We start from the raw sequence: 24,508 nt of genomic DNA, 5'->3' as shown, positions 1-24,508 counted from the left end.
TTTTCTGTCACTCTTCTTTACATATATACATACTGCAATAAAAAAAGTCTTGTCAGTTTTAGTCGTTTGATGGAAGTATACTACAACAGGCGAAATACATTCTCAGAAATGTCAAACACTAGCCGACCCAGCTCTCTCTACTAAGTCAAAATATATTAGATTTTCCACTCTAAGTTGGCAAGAAACAAATTACAAACTGTACACAGATTTCACTTTATCTACTATGGAAGTGGATAAAGGTGACAGCAAAATAATGATCGGGCATGTTAGAATTCTTTTTTTTTGCTAATTGGACCCAAAACAGAAAAAAAAAACTACTAAAGAATTCACAGTTCTGTAAGACTCTCAAACCCTGACCTTTTTTATACTTGTTTTCATTTATATATAATCTATATATATATATATATTTATATATTTTTTATACATTCAATACAGTATCATGAACGCTGTGCAAAACCTTACGTTGAACGGCGCGTCTGCCGATTCATTTGCATTTGTCTTTGGTACAAAAATAAAACAATCGCATTAAGTGTGCAAGTTTTTCTTTTTTTCTATTTTTCGGCAGTACCGAAATATTTAGTTCTCGTAAGCCATCTTTTTCTCTTTGTATTTCTATGCTATACAGACTCTGTGGCATGTATCTATATTTTCCTATATACATTCAAAAAAAGTGTGTTCGAGTTGGAAACGGATACACTTGAAATCCATCTTTTCCCCACCTATACATTTCTTGATTTGTTTCTCGTTCTCCCCCAGATTCTAAAAAGTTACTAATCTATAGCTTTTATAAATTCAACTGCACTACAAGGCACAAAGAATAGGCATACCCCCCACCCCCATCTGCACAGAATCTTTTACATGCTCTTTTAGGCTCTGAAGAGGAGGCTTTTCGTAGCACAACTGGTATGTGTGCCACATACAAATGACAGTTAATGGTTGCAAAGTAAGCAAACTATTCAGCTTTAGTTTAGACAAATCCACTTCACTAATTCTATAAAATCAAAATGCACCTCGAAAGCTATTATAATAATAAAAACAAAAAGATCCCACTTTCAGCAAATCCTATTTCACTGTGAACATAAATCTGCTCTCTTGTTTTGGCATCTGCGAAAAACCTGCATTTTCACAAGTACTTAAAACACAGTTTTACTACTTGATCAAGATGTACAGGCTTGTCCTATCAATTGTTTTAAAAGCAACCCTCAATATACATTTCAGAAGCAGCAGTATCTAAACAAAATCTTATGCTCAGATAATTCTGTAGTGAGGAATTTTTGTTTTGGATCATGCACTGGCATATCGTACTTCCTTGTTTCCAAGAACAAAGGTGAACTAATTTAAATGTTCGCATACTGCTAAACACACATGCAGAAACAGAAGGACATTTACAACGATGCAGTTAACAGGACATAGGGATATGTGGCTGTCAATGTCGCCATTCGCCAGTTACACTTTTGTGGTAGGGATCCGCAGGCCGATAAGTCCACCAGTGGGATCCCCTTCTGATGTCTTCTCCAAAACCTGGTTCACAAATTCTGATGTCTGCCCAGCAACTGGAAGCCCTGAAGTGATGAAACAGATAGGTTTTTAATAAGTATTTCCATCTAACGTGTTTGTCAACTATAGTACGAGTTACTTACCTTCAGTAACGATGTATCTGGTAGAGATAATTCTAGCCGCAGATTCCTTAACGTAGAATTATCCCAGGCGTGAGACAGGATCTGGAAAACTTTTTGCCACAGCATCCCTGCGCGCCGGCATCACGCGACTCCGCCCAGGAGTCGTCCGCGTACATGACGTCAGCGAGGTCACATATGTACCATCCCGGCTTGCTTACGTCAGTTTTCTTCGGAGAACTTTTCCGCGCCACAATGCGGAGCCAGCAGAGAAACTGTGGAAGCATGGGAACAGTGTGCGAAACAGCAGAGAAATGGAAAAGAAAAAGGAATGGTGACGAAGAACACCATAAGGAGCAGTGCCAACACTGTAGTACCCAAAAGCAGGTAAAGAAGAAAGAACAGAGCACAGCCCTGAGCAGCCACCCTGCTAGTTATGAAAACAGTACCCCCCATTAAGACAAGGAACATATGCAAAATGTCATGACAACATGTAGCAGGACTACAACCCCGGCCAATACCCATGAAGGGGAGCCAGTTCCAAGACAAACAGGGAACGACAGACCTTCAAGGCAACCCCAGCACAGAGTGCGACGACCCCATAAGGGAGCCAGAGCAGCGCATGGCTAAATGACCAAAAACCAGAGGGTAGCTGAGGGGCCAGGACCTTCAGACACAAGAGGAAGGGAAAGGAGGGACAAAGGAAGGCCAGCCTCAATCCTGGAGCAACCTGAGCAGAGGAGCACAGGAGTACCTATAGATCCAGCCTCTACAGTGCCAAAGAAGAGGAAGGAACAAAAAGCAAGAATACGTCTTGTCAAAAGAGCGAAATAACGCACGCACTCATCATAGCCATCCATCAGAAGGCGAGTGCAGAAGGGCAAGCCAAAGGGTCCTCATAGAACGGGGAGGAAGGGCGGGCTGTGAAGGAATCTGCGGCTAGAATCGTCTCTATGGGATACATCGTTACTGAAGGTAAGTAATTTGTACATCTGATAGAGACTACTAGCCGCAGATTCCTTAAAGTAGAATAGATACCCTAGCCATACCCACGGGGATGGAGAGTTTACGGAAGGGCCCCCATCAGCCTGGACATAACAGAGGGTCCCACATGGGACTAGTCCAATGGACAGGGCGAATAGCCCCGTCCTCCCAGGCAGGGGGCGAAACACCGCAAGCAGAACACCACCGAACCCAAGAGGGATGTGGGAATAAGAAAGAATTAGAAGAAGCCAGTTCACTCTCAACAGAGGAACCAAGGGCAAGGCCAGGGAGGCCTAAGCACCCCACACCCCTTCAAGGCAACCGAGCTTTCATCCAATGCCAGGACAAGGAAGTGGAATAAGAAAAGCCTAGTGGGCCCAAGGAAACGAGGGAAAAGAAGGCAAGCCCACCATAGACAGAAGGCAATAGACCAGACCGAGCGGCGCCGGCAGTAATAAGCCACTGGAAGTAGGAAGAACAGCCCAGGGCCCCAGGAAGACCGGGTAGGCTACGCCTGACAGAGTGAGAAACACAGAACCATCCCAGCCTCCAGGACAGGAGCATGAAGGCAAGGAAATGCCTGGATACACTACTACGAGGGGTCCACGCACACGACCTATAGAAGGTTCAGCAACATAGATAAACGCCATGGAGAGCAGAGGCCCGAAGGCGACCAGAACTCCCTAGCAGAGCGCAAGCTATGTAACAGCTACCACTACCCCACATAGGGTACGTTAAGTCCCAAGAAATGGGAACCCTCTTTGGAAGCAACTTCTGCAGCAGAGGAAAAAATGAAGGAGCCAAGGGGGGAGAAAAAAAACCAGCGGAAGGCTTGTCAAGCAGTCCAAGAGAAAAGAAGGCCTAATCTCAGGGCCTTTTCTGTCCATATAACTCAAGCAAAAACACACAGTCAACAAAGGGCCGCACAGCAGCCAACAAAGCCACAGTCCCAGCAAGGAGGACTCGTGTGGTCATAAAACACACCTCACAGGAAGGGAAATCGGCCCAAAAGATGGTCCATGAACCATATCAACTCAGCAGTCACTGAGTGGTGGGGGGGGGGGGGAGGAGAGGGGGGGGATGTCAGGAGGAGAAGGAGGAGGACGGAGCCCTGCCAAGAACCTCTGGATGGTGGAGTCTGCTGGGGCATGGAATAACAGAGTGCCATTGAATGGAAGATCAACCAGCCGCTCCCAAACTTTTTCAGGGAACACACCGTCCCGAAGCCAAGCATGGCGACGGAGGGCTACAGAGGAAGCCATGGCCAGGCTAACCACCTCCGAGATGTCCAGAGCAGAGCGGAGAATAAACGCCGCTAGCTCCCAGCATTCCAACGCATGATGCCGCAAGTCTCCTGTGAAGCGGCGGATCCCAAGAACTCAGCTGAGTCCCACAAAGAAGAGGTGGCCCTAGCCAACACACATAAGGTGTTAAGGGCCCACATACCAGCGCTGGTCCAGGCGAACATGTTGCGGCAGGGAGAGAAAAGCAGTCCGGAAAAGTGGACTGGAAGCAGCGGGGTGGAGGGAAAAACACTACGGGTCACGTGGCGCTGGAAGGTGCCGGTGCAGGAGGTGTTGGGGCAACGGATTCCCTGTGGCGGGGCGCCCCCAAGTCCCCATCAGGGAAGAAAGGAGCGAGCCCTCGGGAAGCAATAGCTCCCTCCCACCAGAGCCCTGGTGGAGAACCTCCAAAAGATGGTCTGCCGGGAAATGAGCATCCGGGTCACCCATGCGCAGAAAACCCGCAGCCGTGGACCCTGTGTGAGTGAAGGCCGCACCCGCCTCCGTGGGGCCCCGTGGTGGAGAAAGCAGCTTCTCAGTGGGCGATGGCTGTAAACTAAGACGGCCATCCCCGAAGCCAAGCGGGGCGGGCAAAGGCCAGACCTGGAAGTTAGAAGGAGGAACCGAAGAGCGTGGGACCTGTTGCTCCTCCGGGAATGGCGGAGAGCCTCCCTTTGATGACGCCGGTGAAAAAGCCACCACGTGGCGGCCCGTCCTCGGGAATGAGGACACCAGCAGGCACCCAACCTCCGAAGAGGGAGCGCCCGAAGATGAATCCGCGACTCAATGCCTGTCCGACACCATAGAGTCCGCAGCCTGAGGCAGGACGTCATCACCATCTGGCGCCGAAGGAGAAGCTGGACAGGGCTCCTCCAAGTCACGCAACGCCAGGGACCGGAGCCAAGCCGGTGCCGAAGTGGCTAAGGGGTGGCGCCGGTACGGCGCCGACTTGACCTCCAATGAGGCAGCCACCTGCATGGAGGGACGAGAGGGACCAGGGAAGTGACAAGAAGCCCCCCGCCAGCCTCGGCTCAGAATGTGACGGAGGTGGTCCACCGACAGATGCGGAGCCGCCAGGGCCGATTCAACCTCCGACAAGGCAGCCGCCTGCGTGGAGGGACGAGAGAAGCCCGGAGGGGGATGAGGGTTCCCCGTCCAGCCTCGACCCAGAGCGGGACAAGGGCGATCCACCAACCCCTGTGGCAACTCCCGGGCCCGCAGGCGCCGTAACGGCATCAGCTCAGCCGTGGACAAGGCAGCCACCTGTCCAGAGAGCAGAGCGGGGCTCGGGGGTGCGACCCGAGCCCCAGCGACCTCCCGCGACACCACAGGGACTCCCGTGGGAGTTTGCAGCGAGGCAGAGGCGCTGTGGTCCGAAGGAGGGACCCCCGAAGGGCCGCACCCCAACAACACCACATCCTCCAAGCCTGGAGCCGAGCCAGTCGGCGCTGGAGCTACCAGCGTCGCCGCGGAGGGCTCCGCGCAATGCAAGGGATCCGCGGACGTACAGGAGGTGAAGGAGGAGGAGAGGCCAGCGAGGCCTGCAAAGCTGCCGCATATGTCTCCATCTGGGCTCTTGACGTCCCCTCACTGGGAAACGGGGGATAGGAGGACGACGCGCAGGGCCGCAACACCCGCAGAGAGCCCACGCCCCCGGCAGGCCGAACACAAGCCCCCGGGGATAAGCTGCACACTTACCCACCGGGGAGCGACGCTCGTGCGACATCGGAGAGGGATGAGGACATCGACGACGACGGCCACTTCTGAAACCTTCTGCCGAGGCTGATGAAGCGGACTTGGAAAGAGTAGTTTCATCCAGCGCTCCCGCTGCGACTTCGGCTTCAACTGTTGGAACGCTTCACAATCAGTGGTGCCGTGATCTTCCCCTAAACAGAACATGCAAATGAGGTGAGGGTCGGTTGCCGACATAAGGCGCCCACACGACATGCAAGTCTTAAAGCCCAAAGGAATTTACACACTGTTCCACCAAAAGATCACAATGAAAGAAAAAAGGGCTCAACAGGCCCAAACAGAGACCGGATCTGCGTTGCACGCGGAAAAGGAAAAAACTGACGCAGGCGTGCCGGGGTGGGACTTGTGACCTCGTTGACGTCACGTACGCGGACGACGCCTGGGCGGAGTCACGTGATGCCGTCCCGTCGGCACGCAGGGATGCTGTGGCAAAAAGTTTTCCGGATCCAGTCTCACGCCAGGGGATAATTCTACATTAAGGAATCTGCGGTTAGTAGTCTCTATCAGATATTTGTCAGTTATTTTTCTGTTCCTGATTTATACTCAATACAGTCGAAGCATCCAACATTAAAAATAATATGAAGTCCATCACCTACGACTTCTAAATGCAAATTTAAAAAAAAACACTTGTTATCCGAACCAATGCTGGACCATGTTTAATATATTTTTTACACCCTAAAACTGAGAATGGAAGCCTTTACATCTTCAATTTGAACAGCCTCAAACCAAACTCTAATTCTATACAGGCTGAGATAACCATTTTAAAGTATTTACTATGATTTTGTTTAGTGAATAGCACCCAATTCTATACTCAAGACAGTGTACTCACACCGATGCTACAGCTGACTTCTGTAAGAGGTTTCAGATACCAAAGTAAAACGTTGGACAGAACTGCAGGCTTGGGAACCAAATTCGTAAAAAGAAATACCAGACAGTTTAGAACATAGGAGTAAACACCAGACTGTGCTTAATCTGGAAGCAGGTCTGGTTGCTGGCCTTAAGAATCCTATCTATTAACTGTTGAGTGCCTTACCAAGGGTATCCTTGAGAAGTACGTCAAGTGTCTGTTCCATGTTGTTTTCACCATCTTCTTTCTTCATCTGTACTCGACTGACAATCTCATGCTTGATGGAGTTTATTACAAACAGCAAATTATCTGTGAACAAATATGAAATGCACTTATTCACAAATACATAAGTGGGTGAATTAGATCGTGTGTTTGGGCTTGGGAATCAATTGCTAAACTACCAAGTACATTTTTGTCAGAATCCCTGGATCCACCGACACTACACGCATACAATCATACTTTGAATGGGGTGCAACCTTAAAATGGGGAATGCTTTTCCTGCTAAAAGTGCAACACAGTTCAAAGTCACGGCCTAATGTTAATTCAGTTGTTCGGTGGCAACAGTCATTGAGTTGTTCACATTTCCCAAGAGATCCTAACAGCCATATCAGAATGCTCAGTCATTTAAATTGTTATCAAACTTATGTGCTACAGCTTAGACTACACATTGAAAGGTTGGTGAACATTCATGGGAGTCAATTTTGGCAAACTATCTACCCAATTGTTAGTAGCATTCTATGGAACACATTCTCCACCCTCAATGCACCTCGGATTGGAACATCTCATGATTTAACAGGATAATGAAATCCATGTATTTTGTTAAATGTAAATAGGGAAATTAAATGCTTGCAGCGAACAAGAAATGGTATAGAGCTGAGGATATTTTATTAAGACACCGCAAGTAATAGTTGGATGCTTGAACTTTATATGAATCTTCAAGACCACTGACAATTCAGTTTCAAAGCTAAAAAATCCAGGAGATTAATCCCTGGCTCCACTACTCCATTCACAGTTGGATATTGTGGTACATTAAACGTGCTGGCCTAATAAAATATATCAACGCTGCAACACCCATAACATATACAAGAAGGAAACATATGCAAATTCCCAACACAGCTGACATGTGAAGCAAATTAATTTTTGGAGTAAACAAAATGAGCAGTTAATGAAAAAATAAAACCATGAACAAAAAGAAATGAAAAATGTTACGTATTAGGACTAAAGTTCTCTCAGAACAATAAGGCTCACTGACCACCTTCTGTCTTCCAAAAGGGCTCTAGAAACCTTTCTTTTAATTGAACCTCAATGTTTTGGGCTTAGTACGTCGGCCTTAAAGGCACACAGTGGTTTTATGTTGACATATTGATGACATATAGCGATGTTGATGGGAGCATCCCATTTATGGAGGTATAATCTTTGACCAGCATATTTGGATTACACAAATTGACACAGCTAGAAGCAAACTACCCATAAAGAGAATTTTGAAAAGTGATGCCTTAAGCACTTCTATAGCCCTCACTCATCTCACCCTCATATGGGTTTAGACAATGAATAAAATAAAGCAGTAACAGAGTCTTGCACAGATGGTGACATTCATTAATAGGAAGGCACACAAAAAAAATTAGGCAGTACTGGTAAAAACGTAATTGTATGAATCTGTCACATCTGCATATTTTGGCCAAGCAAATAACACCGGAAGAACCCAGAAACATGATCTCATTTCTGGCTTCATGTATTCAGACTTCAAAGAAAAAGTTAACAAAACTAAGACTCTATTTTGAAACAAAACTCAACAGTCAGATGAAAAGAATAAAAATATCCAGTGAATATGGACTGCTTTTTCCCGGTTTGATTGCGTTATGATGAATAATGTGTCGACCAATGACACTAATTTTTTTGAGGGACATTGAGGTCTTATCTAAGCGCCTTCCTCTCTTGCACTTTTTTGAAAAGCTTCTTCACTCCAAACAGGCATATGGAAGATGACTGTGAAGGCAAAATACTTGCGTGTATCAGAAATGGAATAATATGGAGTAAAGCTTTTATGGTTGTGAAGGGAAAAAAAAAGAATGAAATTAACAGCCTCCAAGAGACAGAAGTAATGGCCACTAGAAATGTCATCTCCCAAGTCCAAATCGAGATTGCAATCAGCCATGCCTTGCCAAAGTCGGGTTCACAGAAGGAAAAGATGCTGAAACACACTCAAAGTTTTTCTCACGGGCTGCAATAGCTGGGAATTAAAAAAAAAAAAAAAAGAAGTCTTCCTTAATGCCATTTTGTGAGCTGCAGGTTCCCTGTGCCCAACATTGCAGAGAACCAAGGACCAGAAGGTGGAAAGAAGGTAGACTTGTGTGGTCTCTTTTCAGAGATTTAAAAGCAATTTTCCTCTACCTGTGATTGCATAATTTTTACCAGTTTTGCTTGTGGTTGTTACAGTTTAAAAATGTAAGTTTATACCTGCCAGTGATTCATCATTTTACCTGTTGTATTGTGGGCTTTGCAGTCCAAAATCTGGTGTATTTGCAAATAGCCTGTGACTACCTGATTTTCCGTCCTGTTTCTCCGTTGATTTGTGCTCAGATCTGTGTGTTAAGCAATCCACCCCAGCTCCCATTTTGTCTCAGCAAGTGAGTGAAATCAGATTAAACCCCGCCTCCTTTAGCAACAGAGATATTATACATCAGATACTGAAGAGGATATTCTGGGACTGCAGTAATCTGCTGCTAGTTGTTTCTGCAGTACTTTAAGGGATTGGAACACTTTTGTTTTTGGGTAAGAGAGTGAGTTAAGTGTTGGAAAAGCAGCATTGTTAGAGGGCAAAGCTGCTGTGCCCTTAACTGCAGAACTCCCGAGTGTGGACTGAGCCAGTCTGTCTCCTAGGAGAATCTAAATTGAGTAGCAGCTTCCAGCCCTCTGGACGCAAACACTGCCTGAGGTCGCAGGCACCTTATATAGGCTGCTATTGGATGCTACATGTGTGCACTGATTGGTGGCTGTAACTGGTGTTTCTACTAGATTCAGGTTAGTGTTCCCGTTAGTTGGGGGCGTGGCTTAAGCGCCGACGAGCATGGTCGCCTGAGTCCTGAGCTCCGGGCCGACCTCGGTGTATTCTCCTGAATTATCCCTGCCCCAGCTACGCCGCCGACCTGTTGTGGACCCTGGAGGTCTTGGGACACCTCGACGGGAGTTGGGAGCTGAACGAGCTCTGTGGTCGCCCTGAATCCGGCGGCTGACGGGAGATCGTCCCACTGAGGAGCGGCCATCTTACGGTGGGCCTGCAGCCGGCCCAGATCCCCGGCCTCGATTTTTGAGGGGCGGACCCTCCATCACGGAGCGGAGATCGGCGCATTCGGGGGGCTGAGCCGGCAGTGCGGGACACCGCGACTTCCTTGTGCGGGCACCCGGGGATCCGCGGCAGTGCCTGGCGGGTGCGTGAGGACGCCGGCCCGGATCCGGGAGGAGCGCTGCCGCCGCAGCGGCTGGCCGGAGTCGCGACCCCTGCTGTGGAGTGCGCCGCGCCTGGAATAGCCGAGTCGGACCAGGTGCTGTGGGGCGCGGCGCTGGGACCGCGCATCGGACACCCTGGGGCTGTGGCCTTGGACGTTAAGGCGGTGACGGCCGGGCGCTGGGCTCGGGAGCGGGTGCCGGGTCCTCGGGGGCCTGCGATTACCCGGATGGTGGCCTGAGAGCCGGGAATCCTCAGAAGCCCACTCGCTCCTGGAGAGGAATGTGCTGACCCGCTGTGGAGGCGCCTTGGAGCTTGTGGCGCGGGATCTGACCGGCGGGTGGCTCTCGATTGGCCTGTGCTTGTACTCCCTGGCGTGCCCCCTTACCGCTGGACCTAGTGTTGCGCTAGAGGGGGAACGGAGCCTCGTTTGGGCTCCCCTGGTTCGGACCCTGTCTCTCGGATTCTGCGGTCCCCCACCAGGGGCCTGGTATGTTTTGGAGCGGCCTGCATGGCTAGCAGCCTTTGTTCACGACCCATCTGGAAGTAGCTGCATGACATTTACTTGTGCTGCCTGCCCGCCCTCTCCCTCTACCGCACGCGGGCCTACCACGTGGAGGTGAGCCCTGCGACCTTTGTTCCTTTCAGGGGCAGTTCCCTGGTGTCGGACGCATCTGAGCGCGCCAGTAGCGCGTCATGGGGAAACCGCGGAAGGGTGCTGGTGCGATGTCGGCGGATCAAGCTGAGGACCCCCCCGGAGGCGCACGACCATCGACCGGAAGATAGCTAGGGCACAGGCCTTCCACAACAGCAGATGGACCAGATTCTCAAGGCCATTGGTGACACGAGGGAGGCGCTACATCAGGATATTGCGCAGGTCTCTACGAACTTGGGCCTCCTGAAGGCGGACCACGATAAGCTTGCGGACCGCGTCAAATCTACGGAATTGGTGCTTGAGAAACTCGAACCAGCCCAGAAATCGACGGACGCCACGCTGGAGGATCTGGTGCGTAGGGTGCAAATTCTGGAGCGGAGGGCGGCTGATGCTGAAGGGCGCAACAGACGCAACAACATTAGAGTGGTGGGCTTGCCCGAAAACGTCGAGGGGGATGATATGGTCACTTATCTTGAACGTTGGCTGCGGGACGAGGTGGCGCCTGAGGGCCTGACAAATTTCTACACCTTGGAGAGAGCTCATAGGGTCCCGGCCCGACCTCTGGCTCCTGGTCGTCCCCCCCGACCTGTCATAGCCCGTCTGCTCCACTTCAGGGACCGAGACATTGTTCTGCGACAAGCCAGAATGAACGGCCCGTACAAAGTGGAAAATGCGTCTGTGTCTCTCTTCCCTGACTACTCTCAGGAGGTCCAGCGCGACCGCTTTTCCTTCGTGGCTGTCAAGCGAGCTCTCCGTGACGAGGGGGTTCAGTACTCCCTGTTGTTTCCTGCGCGCCTGAAGGTGCTGGTGGACGGAGTGGCGACGTTCTGTAACACGCCGGATGAGGCCTGGCAATGGCTGGAACGGTACCGGGCAGGCAAGGATGGTTCGGGAGTGTGGCCGGGGGCTGCTGAGGATCGGCCGCGGCGGAGCAAGCGCACTCGGAGGCGGGGTCAGAGCCAGCGATCTCCACCGGCGTCGCAGACGGAACTGGAAAGGCAGGCCGCTTTACAAGCAGTGTCTCTTATTTCTGGAGTGGCGGCGGTGGGCCCTGTGATTGACTCGGGCTCCCGTGTGGGCTCTGATGAAACGGGACAAGGAGGCTCGGATGGGGGCTCGGAGAAGGGACTTGGAGATTTGCTTCGGGTTACCCCCCAGACCGCTGATGGATTGTTGGACGAGTGACTGTCTGGCAGCTGTGCAGGGAACAGTAAGGAGGGGTGTCAGGCATATGGCGATGTCCGTACCTGTGCTGCTGGGGCTCCACTTGATGGGATGCCGGGTGGGGTTACTTTTCCTGTCCTCCTGGGGTGTTGATGGTGCTGAGGGTGCCACTTGGCGCTATGTGCTTGATTGGGCGGTGGCGCTGACTGGGTGGTGGGGGGAGAGGTTCCTTCTAGACTGGGGTCGGCCAACCACGGAGCAGTGGTCTTCGGGCTGGCCTGCCGGAGGTGCTGAGCTATCCCCTCTATCTCACATATTTTGTGAGTCTCTGTTGCTTTCCAGAGCTTCCCTCATTTGTGGGGGTGGGAGTTTGGATGGGTAGCAACTGTTTGATGCCTGTTCTGGGGGTGGGTGGGTGGGGGGGGAGTTGTGGGTGTGTGTTGTTGCGGGGGGTTGTCAGTGTGCCGCTAGGGTCGCCCAGGTTCTGTTACTGCTATAGCTTTACCAATGGCGGCTAAGTTGGAACTGAAATATGTTACGTGGAATGTACGGGGGCTCAACTCTATAAGTAAGAGATATAAGGTACATGCATACTTGGTGCGCAGGGGGGTTCAGATAGCCTTTCTGCAGGAAACGCACTTGACTCGGGCGGAGGGGCATGCACTGCAGCGGCGCTGGAGGGGGCAGCTCTACTACACGACCTACTCCGCTCATGCTAGGGGGGCACTGATTTGGGTTCGGGCGGGTGTCCCCTTCCAGCCCCTGCAGACGGAGATTGACTCGGAGGGGAGGTTTGTGGCAGTGTTGGGGAGGTTAGATGGCCGGGACGTCACGCTTTGCAGTGTTTATGTCCCTAATTTCGATCAGGCTGCGTTCTTCTCGGCCTTCTCGAAACGGTTAGCCCCTCTGTTGATCGGTACGGTGTTTATGGGGGGGGGACTTTAACACGGTGGTGGATGTAGATTTAGATCGCTCGCATCCGCCTCTGGCTCAGTCGGGGGTGCACAGGGTGGCCAAAGCTCGGAGATCCTGGCAAGACCACTGGGGCCTACTGGACGCTTGGCGTACGCTTCATCCCACTGATAGGGACTACTCATTCTACTCTCCTCTCCATGATCTCCACGTCCGCCTTGATACCTTTCTTTGTACTGCCGGGGCCCAGGAACTGGTGGGCAGTAGCGAGTACCTGGCGAGGACCATATTGGATCACAACCCCTGTCTCCTCGCAGTCCTGTGGTCTAGGCAGCGGCAGCCGATCCCAACGTGGCTGTTGAATCCGCTGATGTTGGAGGATCCGGTCTTCCGCTCGGAACTGCAGGAGCACCTTGAACGCTACTTTCAGGAGAACGCGGGCACCGCATCCACCAGAGCTGTTGAATGGGACGCCCTTAAGGTGGTGGTGCGAGGAGCGTGCCTTTCTTCCTCGGCCGGGGTGCGTAAGGAGGACTCGCTTAGGCAGGCGGAGAAGGCTAACCATGCGGCGGGGAGCGATAGGGCGGAGGTGCTGGCGGCGAGAGAGCGTGTGGCTGCACAGGTGGGGAGGCTCCGCTGCCACGACTATCGGGAATACATGATCCGGGCCCATGCCGAGAGGGACCGAGCTGGTTCGCTGCTGGCGTGGCTCGCTAGTCCCCATTCTGGGGGCACGCCGATTCTGTCCCTGACCACGCCTACCGGGGAGCTGGTTTACTCCCAACGGGACGTTAATGACCAGTTCCTGGCTTATTACTCGGAGCTGTATCGATGCAAACTGGCCCTCCCTCCACCTGGTCTGGATGCCTTCTTGGAGGGGCCCAGCTACCACAGCTGGACTTAGATCAGGGGAACGCTCTGGGTGCCGCTGTGACGCCGGGAGAGATTAGGGCAGCGATTAAGCATATGGCTCGGAAGAAGACGCCCGGGGGCGATGGTCTCCCTGTGGAGTTCTATGCTGCATTCCTGGACCTCCTGTCACCACAGTTGTCACGGGTCTATGATGAGGCATGGGAGCTGGGCAAGCTACCGGAGTCGGCGCGGGAGGCGATCATTGTGCCGTTGTTGAAGAAGGGCGGCCAAACCGCGTTGAGGACGGCGTACCGTCCCCTATCGATGCTCACTGTGGACTATAAGGTGTTGAGCAGGATTTTAGCTACGCGACTGTCGGCCCATATGTGCTCCCTTGTCCACCCGGACCAGGCGGGCTTTATTCCTACGCGGAATACTTCTACCTGTATCCGCCGCTTATTACGGGTCATGGATGTTGAGGGGGAGGGTCCTCCGTCCGCGGCTGTCCTATCGGTGGATATAGAGAAGGAGTTCGACAGCGTGGAATGGCCATATCTGTTCGGCGTGTTGCGTCGGTTCGGATTGGGGGACGGCTTTATCCGCTGGACGCAGCTCTTATACGCCTCCGCCACCGCCAGGGTTCGCACGGGCCGTACAATCTCTGCGGCGTGTGCAGTGACGAGGGGTACTAGACAGGGCTGCTCTCTGTCCCCGCTCCTGTTCGCCTTGGCGATCGAACCGTTGGCGTCGTGGGTGCGTCAGGGGCAACATTATGAAGGGGTGCTGCTGCGTGGTGTTCAACACCACATCTCCCTGTATGCTGATGACCTCTTGTTGTACCTGGCTGACACGACGGCCTCAGTGCAAGGAGCGCGGGCATTGCTTCGAGAGTTTGGTGAATTGTCGGGTCTCCGTGTTAATTGGTCTAAGACTTGCCTATTCCCCCTGACCCCCCAGGTGTGCGCGACCTACGGGGCTTGGAGAGTTACGCTGGGAACCAGAGTGTATACTGTACCTCGGGGTTCACATTTATCACACCCACTCGTCCCTGTATGAGGGAAATGTGGGCAGAGCGTTGAGAGGCATCAGGGGCAGTATTGGTTTCTGGCGTACCCTCCCCTTGTCTGTGGCCGGACGCATCGCTTTATTGAAGATGGTGGTCCTCCCACGCTTACTATATTTCTTCAGTACACTGCCGGTGCGGATCCCGCTATCCTTCTTTCGGACATTACGATCAGTAGTGATAGGGTTCATATGGGGCCCTGGCAGGAGGCGTGTGGCTATCTCCACCCTACTCCGGTCGCGGGAAGCAGGGGGGCTTGCTGTGCCGGATTTTGAATGGTATTACCTGGCGGCGCAGCTGCAGTGGCTCACCCAAGCAGTGGCGCGGGAGTTCAGGGGTCCAGACGGTCCTCAGGGCAGAATTATACAGCGTCATGTTCTGTCCTTCATATTGCTCCAACAGGGCCTTCGCCAGGACCAGTTATCTTTGGAAGAACGCACCCTCCGACACTGCTGGCTTCGTAGTCAGAAACGAGCGGGCATCCACGTCCCGTATGCGCCGGAGATCCCCCTGGGCATGTGCACGGCTCTACCACAAGGCGGGGACTGGTCGGGGCTAGCTGCATGGGAGGACTGTGGGCTCCATGTGGTGGGAGACCTCTATAGGGATGGTGTCTTGCTGTCGTTCTCTGATCTGCGGGAGGCGTTGGATTTGCCGAGAGGCGACTTCTTGCTCCATGCGGCTTTGGTCTCGGCGGTCCAGCGACATTGGAAGAAAGGTCGGGCGGAGCCGACTACTTCTCTGGGATGCCAGTACGTTGTGATGGCTGCTGGCACCTTTAAGGCTGTTACTTGCCTGTATAGGAGACTGGCGCTGGATGACCCCCCTCCATTGGAAGCACTGCGGGAAAGATGGGAGGCGGATCTTGGTCGGCAGATACCGGAGACCACGTGGCCCCAGCTTGTGCGCCGTGCCTGGAAGGGCACGCGCAATGTCCGATTTCAACTGGTCCAATATTTCACACTACACAGAGCATATTGGACGCCTGCCAAGATCCAGCGGGTCTTTGGTGGTGCCCAGTCAGTGTGTCCCCGTTGCGACTCGGAGGGTGCCGACTTCGGCCACATGTTTTGGGCCTGCGCGGAGCTTGGTTCCTACTGGCCTGATGTTGTGGCCTGTCTGAATGAGATCACTGACCGTCACATTGATATGGATATGGGAGTCTGCCTCCTGCTCTGGTTCCCGCACACCCCGACCACGAAGGTCACCAGTAAATTCATCGACTTGGGGCTGATCCTGGCTAAGAGGGAACTTACTCTACACTGGAAGTCTAGGGGGGGTCCCAGCTTCTTGAGATGGCGGGGGTGCTTTTTACAGTGGGCTACTAGTGAAGGGACACTCCGCTTGCAACTGGCCAATCGCGCAGCTAATGAGAAGGCGATAGAAACGGCTAGGGCGTGGTGCGCGCTAGTGGCAGGGCTACAATCGATATCAGAGGTGGAGGTGGATGGTGAGGAAGAGGCGCAGGAGTGCTAGGGGATGAAGGAAGCGATGGGGAGAGCAGGGACACGCCCGGGGACTCTACACGTTAGGTCTGCATCTCACTGGTTATTGAGGACTTAGACAGCTGCTAGGGACTGTGGGGATGGGTCGGGGTCACACACGCGGGCCCGTTTGGCGTTTGAGACATACCGGGGCTCAGGGACCTCCTTCCGGAACTTGAGAGACGCTACCTGTGATTCCATGTGGAGTTATGTTGCGTTGAGGTTTTGACTCGGAAGGCACACTGACAGGGGGGGGTTGGGGTAGAGAGGGAGGGAATGGAGGGACGGATAGGGAATGGTTGGCGGGACGAGATACTTGACATGTTAATATGTGCACTGCACACTGATGACCTGCAACCATTTGTATGTATGTTGGTGTTGAAAATCAATAAAAATTTGTTTAAAAAAAAAATTTGTGTTCCCGTTAGTTGAGTATTTGAGGGTGCTGATTGGTTCCTGGGTCAGTGGTTCTATTGGATGTACAGCTTAGGGATGTGATTGGTGAATAGGTTTAAGGTTTTTATTGGACCTAGGGCTTAGGGTTTCCCGCATGTTTGGCTGCTAGGGCTTCTATTGGTTGTAGAGCTTAGAGTTTAGTGCATGATTGGCTGCTGGGACTAAGGTTGTGATTGGTTATAAGAGGCTGGTGTCCTATTGGTTCTAGGGCATAAGACGTGTGTTGTGATTGGTTAGGGCTAGGTTTCACATTTGTCAAAAGGGTCACCTGATTACTAGGACTATTTAAGCTAAGGGCATCTCAGCCAAGGGCGGAGAAGACAAGGGCAGCTGCCTGTTTTAGCCTGGCAGGGCCAGAAATGCTGTCAAATTTCATATACACCACTACCCACCCTACCCCAACCGCAACCAAATCGACACACTCACTGCACATGTACTCTACTCATTTGCTACAAACTAATCCAAGACAAAGTTCAATGTCTCTGCATTCACTATAAAACACCAGAAACCACACCTATACACACTTCTATCCCAGCGACCACACATTTGCACTATCACTTACTAACACGCTAGTTTATCCTATACCACTTAACAATTCACTCATCACTAACACAAGCCAAATCTACACCATACTTAACTATATCCCACCCAAACACACACTCCCTGCTCAAATTACTCCTAACTGACCCCATTTTGTCACTAACAAATTTACACTCATCCTTCCATCTTTTCTCCCACCAACACCCTCCTCTTCTTTCTACCACAATAACACAATATCACAACACTTACACTCCACCAAACATATTACCCCTTGCAGCAATCAAATCTAACACACTCTTATCTGCAGTTCATCTCCTATTACACACAGCATACTCTCTACTCACACACATCACCACCAAATTTATCTTACAACTACCACTCATACTCTACAAATCCTTCTCAGAAAACAATTACATTAGCATTTCCTTTCACTACTCCTCAAAAACAAAACATAACACACACATCAGCACAACAAAATCTCTTGCATACAAAACCTCATAACGCGTTCAGTCACAAACTACAAACACCCACCTTTCAGACTACACAAATTATACACACCATGAACAAACCTCAATGCCAAGCTTTTTCTCTTCCCCCACACAACACATATTTCGCAACACAGCAACTCTCTCTTAAACGCCTCTCATCCATTGGACAATTTGGAACCTTACTACATGACCCACATGCTGCACCACCACCCCTAACTCATACACCTTCCGCCCTAAACATATGCAAACAAAATAAGCAACATGTTACTCCTTACAACTTCACTTCTCTAGGTCTACAGCACAAGGTTACACTACAAAAACAAGAAAGCACACCAACTCACTCTGAAACAGCGTCTCCACTACCTACAGTTGTAGACTCATCAATATGCCTTCTTAGCCTACTGGACAAAGAACACGATACAAACCACCTACACAATAGCTATCCTCATACAGATAATCCCAACACTAAAGACACACCTGCTACAAACCCCCAAAATATTGCTCACTCTTCTACAAAACAAAGTCACGCTATCACCAAAGACTATTCTCAAAACTGTCTAATGATAAATGCTCAATCACTCTCTAAAAACAAACATCACATCTACGAACTTCTCAGTGACACAAAACCTGACTTACTCTTCATCACTGAATCATGGTTACGAGATGATATGGCTTCAATCCTGCATGATGCTGTTCCTCCAGGCTATCAAACTATCATACGGAATCATATAGGCAAAAGAGGAGGTGGCGTAGCTGATGTGTTCAGGCAAACATTACATATCACTAAAGGCGACGTCTCCATACATAATTGTAAGGCCCTTTTCACCAGTCCTTACACCATCTTCCTTCTGTAACTTTGTGTTCTTTTACAGACCACCACCTAGCAATGCAACATTCCCAGACACACTTCTAGACAAGGTTTCAAACCTGATAACACTACACTTCAACCTATGCATTCTTGGTGTTTTTAACATTTGGTTTGACAAACCCGATATGCCCCATCCAAAAAACAATCACTGCTTGCCGAGACACACTGAATCAGCATCAGATTGTCCACAAACCCACACCCATCACTAGTAACATCCTATATGTCATTTTTGCTAATACAGAACTAATTACCTTTCTTCAAACAATGACTCCAGTCACATGGTCAGGCCACCATTTGCTTGCTTTCCAACATAAAACACCACAAAGCAACACACCTAAAACCACCTTACGTGCATCCACCTATCGAAAGTGGAACAAATTCAATTTGGAACACTTAGAAACACAACATCCAGTACAGATATACACAATATATTCTGTACAAAAACTATATCAGTGGCTACAGGAAGTTTTTGATAACCTGATATCACTAAAAATTACACAACAGAACAGAAGAAAACAGGCACCTCTGAGAAATACAGAGATAAAAGAGCTAAAACAACAAATTAAAAAGCTACAACATGAGTGGCTCAAAACAAACACCAATCAAGACAAACTTTGCCTACAGAAACTTAACATATTACACAAATCAGCTATCAAAAAAGCTAAGAAAGGTACTATTCGACAGAATTCAAAATGCTAAATGTGTAAATAAATAGTTTTATAAAATTCTCACCGAATTTCGTAAACCAAATTTCCTAGAAGGAGCTCATCCTGGTATTAAGAATTTCACAGACAAACTGGCAAATCATTACACGGCCACAGCAGACACATTGAACTCATATTTAAAACCAAGACAAAGCACCAGCACCGACCCTTTTCCAAAACAATCCAATAATACTCTAACCCAGCCTCTCCGCTCCTTCCAACAAATTTCACACTAACGAATTTAGGGACATGATCAAAGCAGGTAGCCAGTAGCCCTTCTGACCCCTATCCACCACAAACCTTCAAGACAGTTCCTCTAACCACCGCTGCTGCTACAGAGGTGGTTAGAGGATTTGCTGCTGCTACACCGGTTAAGAAGAATCATCAACAATTCCTTAACTATGGGAATATTTCCAGAAGAACTCAGTAAGTCATACATTCGCCCATTACTGAAGAACACAAACCTGGACCCGCTGAACCCTGATAACTACAGACCCATTACAAATGGACCTTTCCTGGGCAAACTGATAGAAAGAGCAGCATTCACCCAGATTTCATAATTCATTGAAGATAATGACATACTTTCAGACTTCCAAACGGGATTCCGTCCGGGAAGAGTTTGTTATCGTTGACATCTAGGATGACCTTAAGACCACAGTTAACCGCAACGGGGGTTGCTGCGCTTCTTCTCTTGGACCTCTCAGATGCCTTGACCAAGTAACTCTGATGCTAAGACACTACAAAGCCAGCATAGAGGGGACTGCTCCAGACTGAATTACATCTTAATTTCACAACGGAGCTGATGTCATCAATTATACCCAACCATTTCTCATCCAAACCGTACTTCACAAAAGCAGGGGTCCTCAAGGCTCCATCATCTCATCCATGCTTTTCAACATCTACATGAAGTCATTACATGCACTGATCATTTAATTTCACATCAAGTGCTATAACTATGCAGACGACACGCAAATACTCCTTCAACTGGAATGCCCCAAAGACATTGGAAACAAATCAATTTTTAGCTGTCTCAGATCCGTTGATTAATGGATGACGTGGAGCCGTCTCAAATTGAATGCCTTCAAAAAAGAAACACTAACGGGTGGCGATTTTAAATTTTTTAACCCAATCACCGTCTGGCCTGATGATCATGGAACACGCCTAAAGTATTGAAGGAAGTAATAAATCTCAGAATGACCATGGACTACAGGATATCAATGTATGGCCAAGTGGACAAACTAGCTAGATCAAGGTTTGTTAATATAAAAACTCTGCACCAAATCTTCCCCCAACAGGGATTTCCACAAAAGGTCCCGGCTACCAACTCTCTTGTTCTGTCCAATCTGGATTAAGCCAATAGCCTTTACCACAGATCACCATTAACGACTATGAAAAGACTGCAATGATTCTGAACTCGGCTGCCAGACTACTCTTACACAAAGCCGCAAGCCCACGTCTCCCCTGCCTTGAAAGCGTTGCATTAGTTACCGGTTACCAGAGGATCTACATTCAAGCTGCTTTGTATCACACACAAAGAGATACATGGAACTTCACCGCTCTTCATCAGGAATAGAATCACCAAATACATTCAACAAATGAACCTCCGTTCTTGAGTGGCTCCATGCCTCAAAATCCCAATGTACAAGAAAAAAACCATGAGTGGCACAGCAGCCAAACTATGGAACTCTTTACCCCCAACATAAGATCCACGGACAACCACCTTACCTTCAGAAAACTACTCAAGAATTGGCTCTTGCCCACATAACCACCATACCCGAACATAAATATACATTATATCCCTCTGTATAGGAGCATTTATTTGGACTATAGGTATGTACCTACATATGTGTATTGCTTTTTATAAATGTGTATAATAATTATGTTTTACAAAGTGTAGATACTAGTTAGTTATACTTAAAGGTACTTATTACTTATACTTACATTAATCTATGTTTTTAACATGTATATAAGTGATTGCATACATAAGTAAATCTTTTATCATAAATATTTATCTACAATTGCTTCACTATTGAATAATAACATTAAAAAAATTAAGTACAACACTTGAAAGACAATTAATCAACATATATAACCTTCCTTATGCATGTGTATATATATATATATATATATATATATATATATATACACACATATACACACAGACCTTTCATGTACTTATGTATCTATAACGTTTCTTCTAATGCAGCATATCCAATACAATACCCTATTTCTCACCCTATACCGTTCTCAATATATCCTCTACCTCAACTCTCTCATTCATCCCAAACCCCATACCACTACTATGATCCCCAAAATAACCCTTTCCAGACTATTCCCTCCTCTACCCCTCCTTGCATCATTGCATACCCTCTTTTACTGTTTAGATCTCCCAAACAATCCTTTCTAAACCCTTCCCTCTGGCTCTTCCACCTCCCCTTTACTCATACCAACCCAAACCCCCATCTACCGCTATGAACTCCCACCCAATAAAATCTAGACCATGTACTCAACTATCCCTTATTCCCTCTTCTATCCCTCCACTATTCCTTTTCAATCAAATAACAGAATAACATATCCACAGCTCAAAGTACTTCATATTTCACTATACTAATTCACCACTAATCCTCTATGGGTACCGGAGTATGTACTATTCGCCGAAAAAAAACGATTCAAAGAGCTATATAAATGCAAACCTTTTTCCCTCAACTATTCTTCTCAATCCAAATAACTGACTAACATATCCACCGCTCAAGTTACTTTCATATTTCACTATACTAATTCACCACTTATTCTTTACGGGTTCCGGAGTAGCGAGCTAGTCGCCGAAAAAGCGATTGGACGCCTCCTCAGGGGTAGTAAGCGCTATATCAATGCAATTACAATAGAATACAATACAAAGCAACATACAAAAGGCACAGGATTACCAAAAGAACATTGACAGATATTTATTTTCACTGCTGTCCACCAACTTAACTAGCTTTTTACAATTGTACTATCATCTGGTTGTTTCTTTTATTGACACCTCAAAACACTTAGCTGGGGAGCATGAAGAGTTAACTGCCAAAAAACAAGCATTCCAGGAACCCTCTCGGAGCAAACACCTCAATTACAGTGTCAGGGCTGAGCGAATGTTAAGGGAAGACCCTCACTTTAAGGACTAAAGCAATCCCTGAAACAAATAGGTAGTAAATTCAGGCCCTGTGTGAGCTGTGATCAGCAGCTGTCTTAAAGACGGAGGGTCTTGAGTGGAGTTGTAATTGATTTTTTGGAATTGTTCAAGAGCTTGAAGCTGGTAAGGAAGCCAGAGGATGCATAGGTAATGCATTCTGAAAGAGTTTAACAGAAAACATTTGGCAAAGGCAAACTAAAAGGATTTCCATCAATGATCGACTGCTGAGAAAGAAGTAGTGTATGTCTGGCACAGTGAACACATGCCTGGCCCTGGACTATTGAGGAAAAGGGAGGAGGCACAATCAAAGATGTGTGGAGTAGAGTCTGGCAGAACAAGACACAGAGAGAAGACAACTCTGGAAAACAGGAGAACGGAGCTGCAAGGGGAACAAATGAAAAGACCAGTAGAATCAACTTTAGAAATAGAGAAAAGGAACGCAGCATCAACAGGGGCTGCAACATAAGAGACAAACAAGAATACGACACCTATGTTTTATTTAATTTATGTTGCATGCAAACTGAGCACACTCCACTCCGACTCTGAGCACAGAATCACTCTATTCCCCTCAGTCACACCTCAGACAAGAGATGATCTAGTTGATAACTGAAGTTATATATCCTTTGTGACATGGTTGACCTGGCACGAGGAATTAAATGCATGAAGGGACTCCTAGATATTGGGATTGCCACTGACGCAGCGGTCACAACCGTACCGTCTGGTATCATAATTGTCTAATAGCAGTTGAGAGACCCGAAATCATAGGAATATTACGTGTAACTGTGTTCAAGTATGACTAGGTCTAGCCCGATTATGTGATTTTATCCATCTCCCAGCAGTCGTGCCTGATATATAGAAGTTCACATGTACCCAGGAGGAGGTGGTCAAATGACACTTATATTGGGTGCTCCGTCGAGCCGCCGGGCCCCGCGTTTACACAAAGTGCAGTATAGACACAAAGCATATGCACCATTATATGTAATCTGTATGTTGAAATTAGTTGTTGGGCCCAGCACAGTTTAGAAGCTGAGCCGTGTGTTGTTAGTTTTCAGGTAATGGGGTACTCCTGGTCTGCAACAAATCACAGGCTCCATAATATTTGGAGCTTTCTCTACAATAGAGCCATATGTCTAGAGATCGCACCACCGTAGGCTCTTATAATGTACAAACCTGGAATGTGCGGGGTCTAGGCGCTATAAAGAAAAGGCACCGGGTACACGCGTATCTCCTTAGATGTAAAGCACACATAGTCTTCCTCCAAGAGTCGCATCTCACCGACACCGAGGCCCAGAAAAAACACAAAAAATGGCGGGGTCAGGTTTACTCCACTAACTACTCTGCATTCGCTAGAGGGGCTACCATCTGGATTCGACACGGGGTCCCATTTACGGTCCTAGATCGCCACATAGACAACCAGGAGAAGTATATTCTACTGAAAGGCACTCTAGATGGCGGAAATGTGGTCCTGGGAAGTATATATGCCCCGAACTACGACCAGGACAAATTCGATCAATGGTTGGGCACAGCATTAGCCGGGTGGGATGCCATTCCCTGGATCTTGGGCGGGGACTGCAACGCAGTGCTAGATGTGGCCTTGGATAGATCCCACCCCCCCGATACACGGTGCTGGAGTAAGCAAGCTAGCAGAGATGCTGAACACCTGGCTGGGGGTGTTGGGCATTGTCGGACGTTTGGCGCAGTCTACACCCCACACATAAGGAATACTCCATTTACTCACCAGTCCACCAAATCCACACACGGATAGGTAGATTCCTCACCTCCAAAACCATAGCCATACAGGTCCGCCAGTCCACATATTTGGCAAAAACCCTCTTGGATCACAACCCTCTAGAGATTACACTCACCTGGGGTAGAGTACCAACTCCCGTGTCAACCTGGAGACTGGGACCGCAGTTACTGGAGGATGCCCCATTCCGCACCACTATAGCGGACACCATTGTGAATTATTTCTCAAAAAACTGGAACACAGCTTCCTCTAACCTGGTTGAATGGGCTGCACTGAAGGTGGTGGTGAGAGGAGCCGCAATCGGACAGGTAGTGGGGCCAGACAGGAAATACAACAGAAGTTACTGAGAGTGGAGGAGTCGATGGCCACCTTGGGAGCAGGAAGCAGCGACGGACCCTGGTAAAAGGGACGCACAGCAGAGCGCTCGTATTGATCAAGCTGAAACACTTGAAACATTAAGGATTATAGATCGCAGGGCC

The 24,508-nt window shown here is 49.0% G+C and overlaps 1 protein-coding gene across 2 annotated transcripts in view; it reads right to left on the bottom strand.

Moving 5' to 3' along the window:
- Positions 1-538: 538 nt before the first annotated feature.
- The window catches only part of CREBRF (CREB3 regulatory factor), a 262,024-nt gene continuing 238,054 nt past the window's right edge, over positions 539-24,508 (bottom strand). For both annotated transcript variants that reach the window (XM_078653016.1, XM_078653015.1), the window contains exons 8-9: positions 6,669-6,791; positions 539-1,562 (exon numbers count right to left, since the gene is read on the bottom strand). In XM_078653016.1, the coding sequence (XP_078509142.1) occupies positions 1,447-1,562; positions 6,669-6,791 (239 nt within the window). In that variant the 3' untranslated portion in view covers positions 539-1,446. The remainder of the gene's footprint in view (positions 1,563-6,668; positions 6,792-24,508) is intronic.

The sequence above is a fragment of the Lissotriton helveticus genome, chromosome 7 (assembly GCF_964261635.1).
Source record: "Lissotriton helveticus chromosome 7, aLisHel1.1, whole genome shotgun sequence".
Lineage (NCBI taxonomy): Eukaryota > Metazoa > Chordata > Amphibia > Caudata > Salamandridae > Lissotriton > Lissotriton helveticus.
Note: the sequence above shows the minus strand (reverse complement) of the source record. Positions and strands in the feature narration are given on the sequence as shown.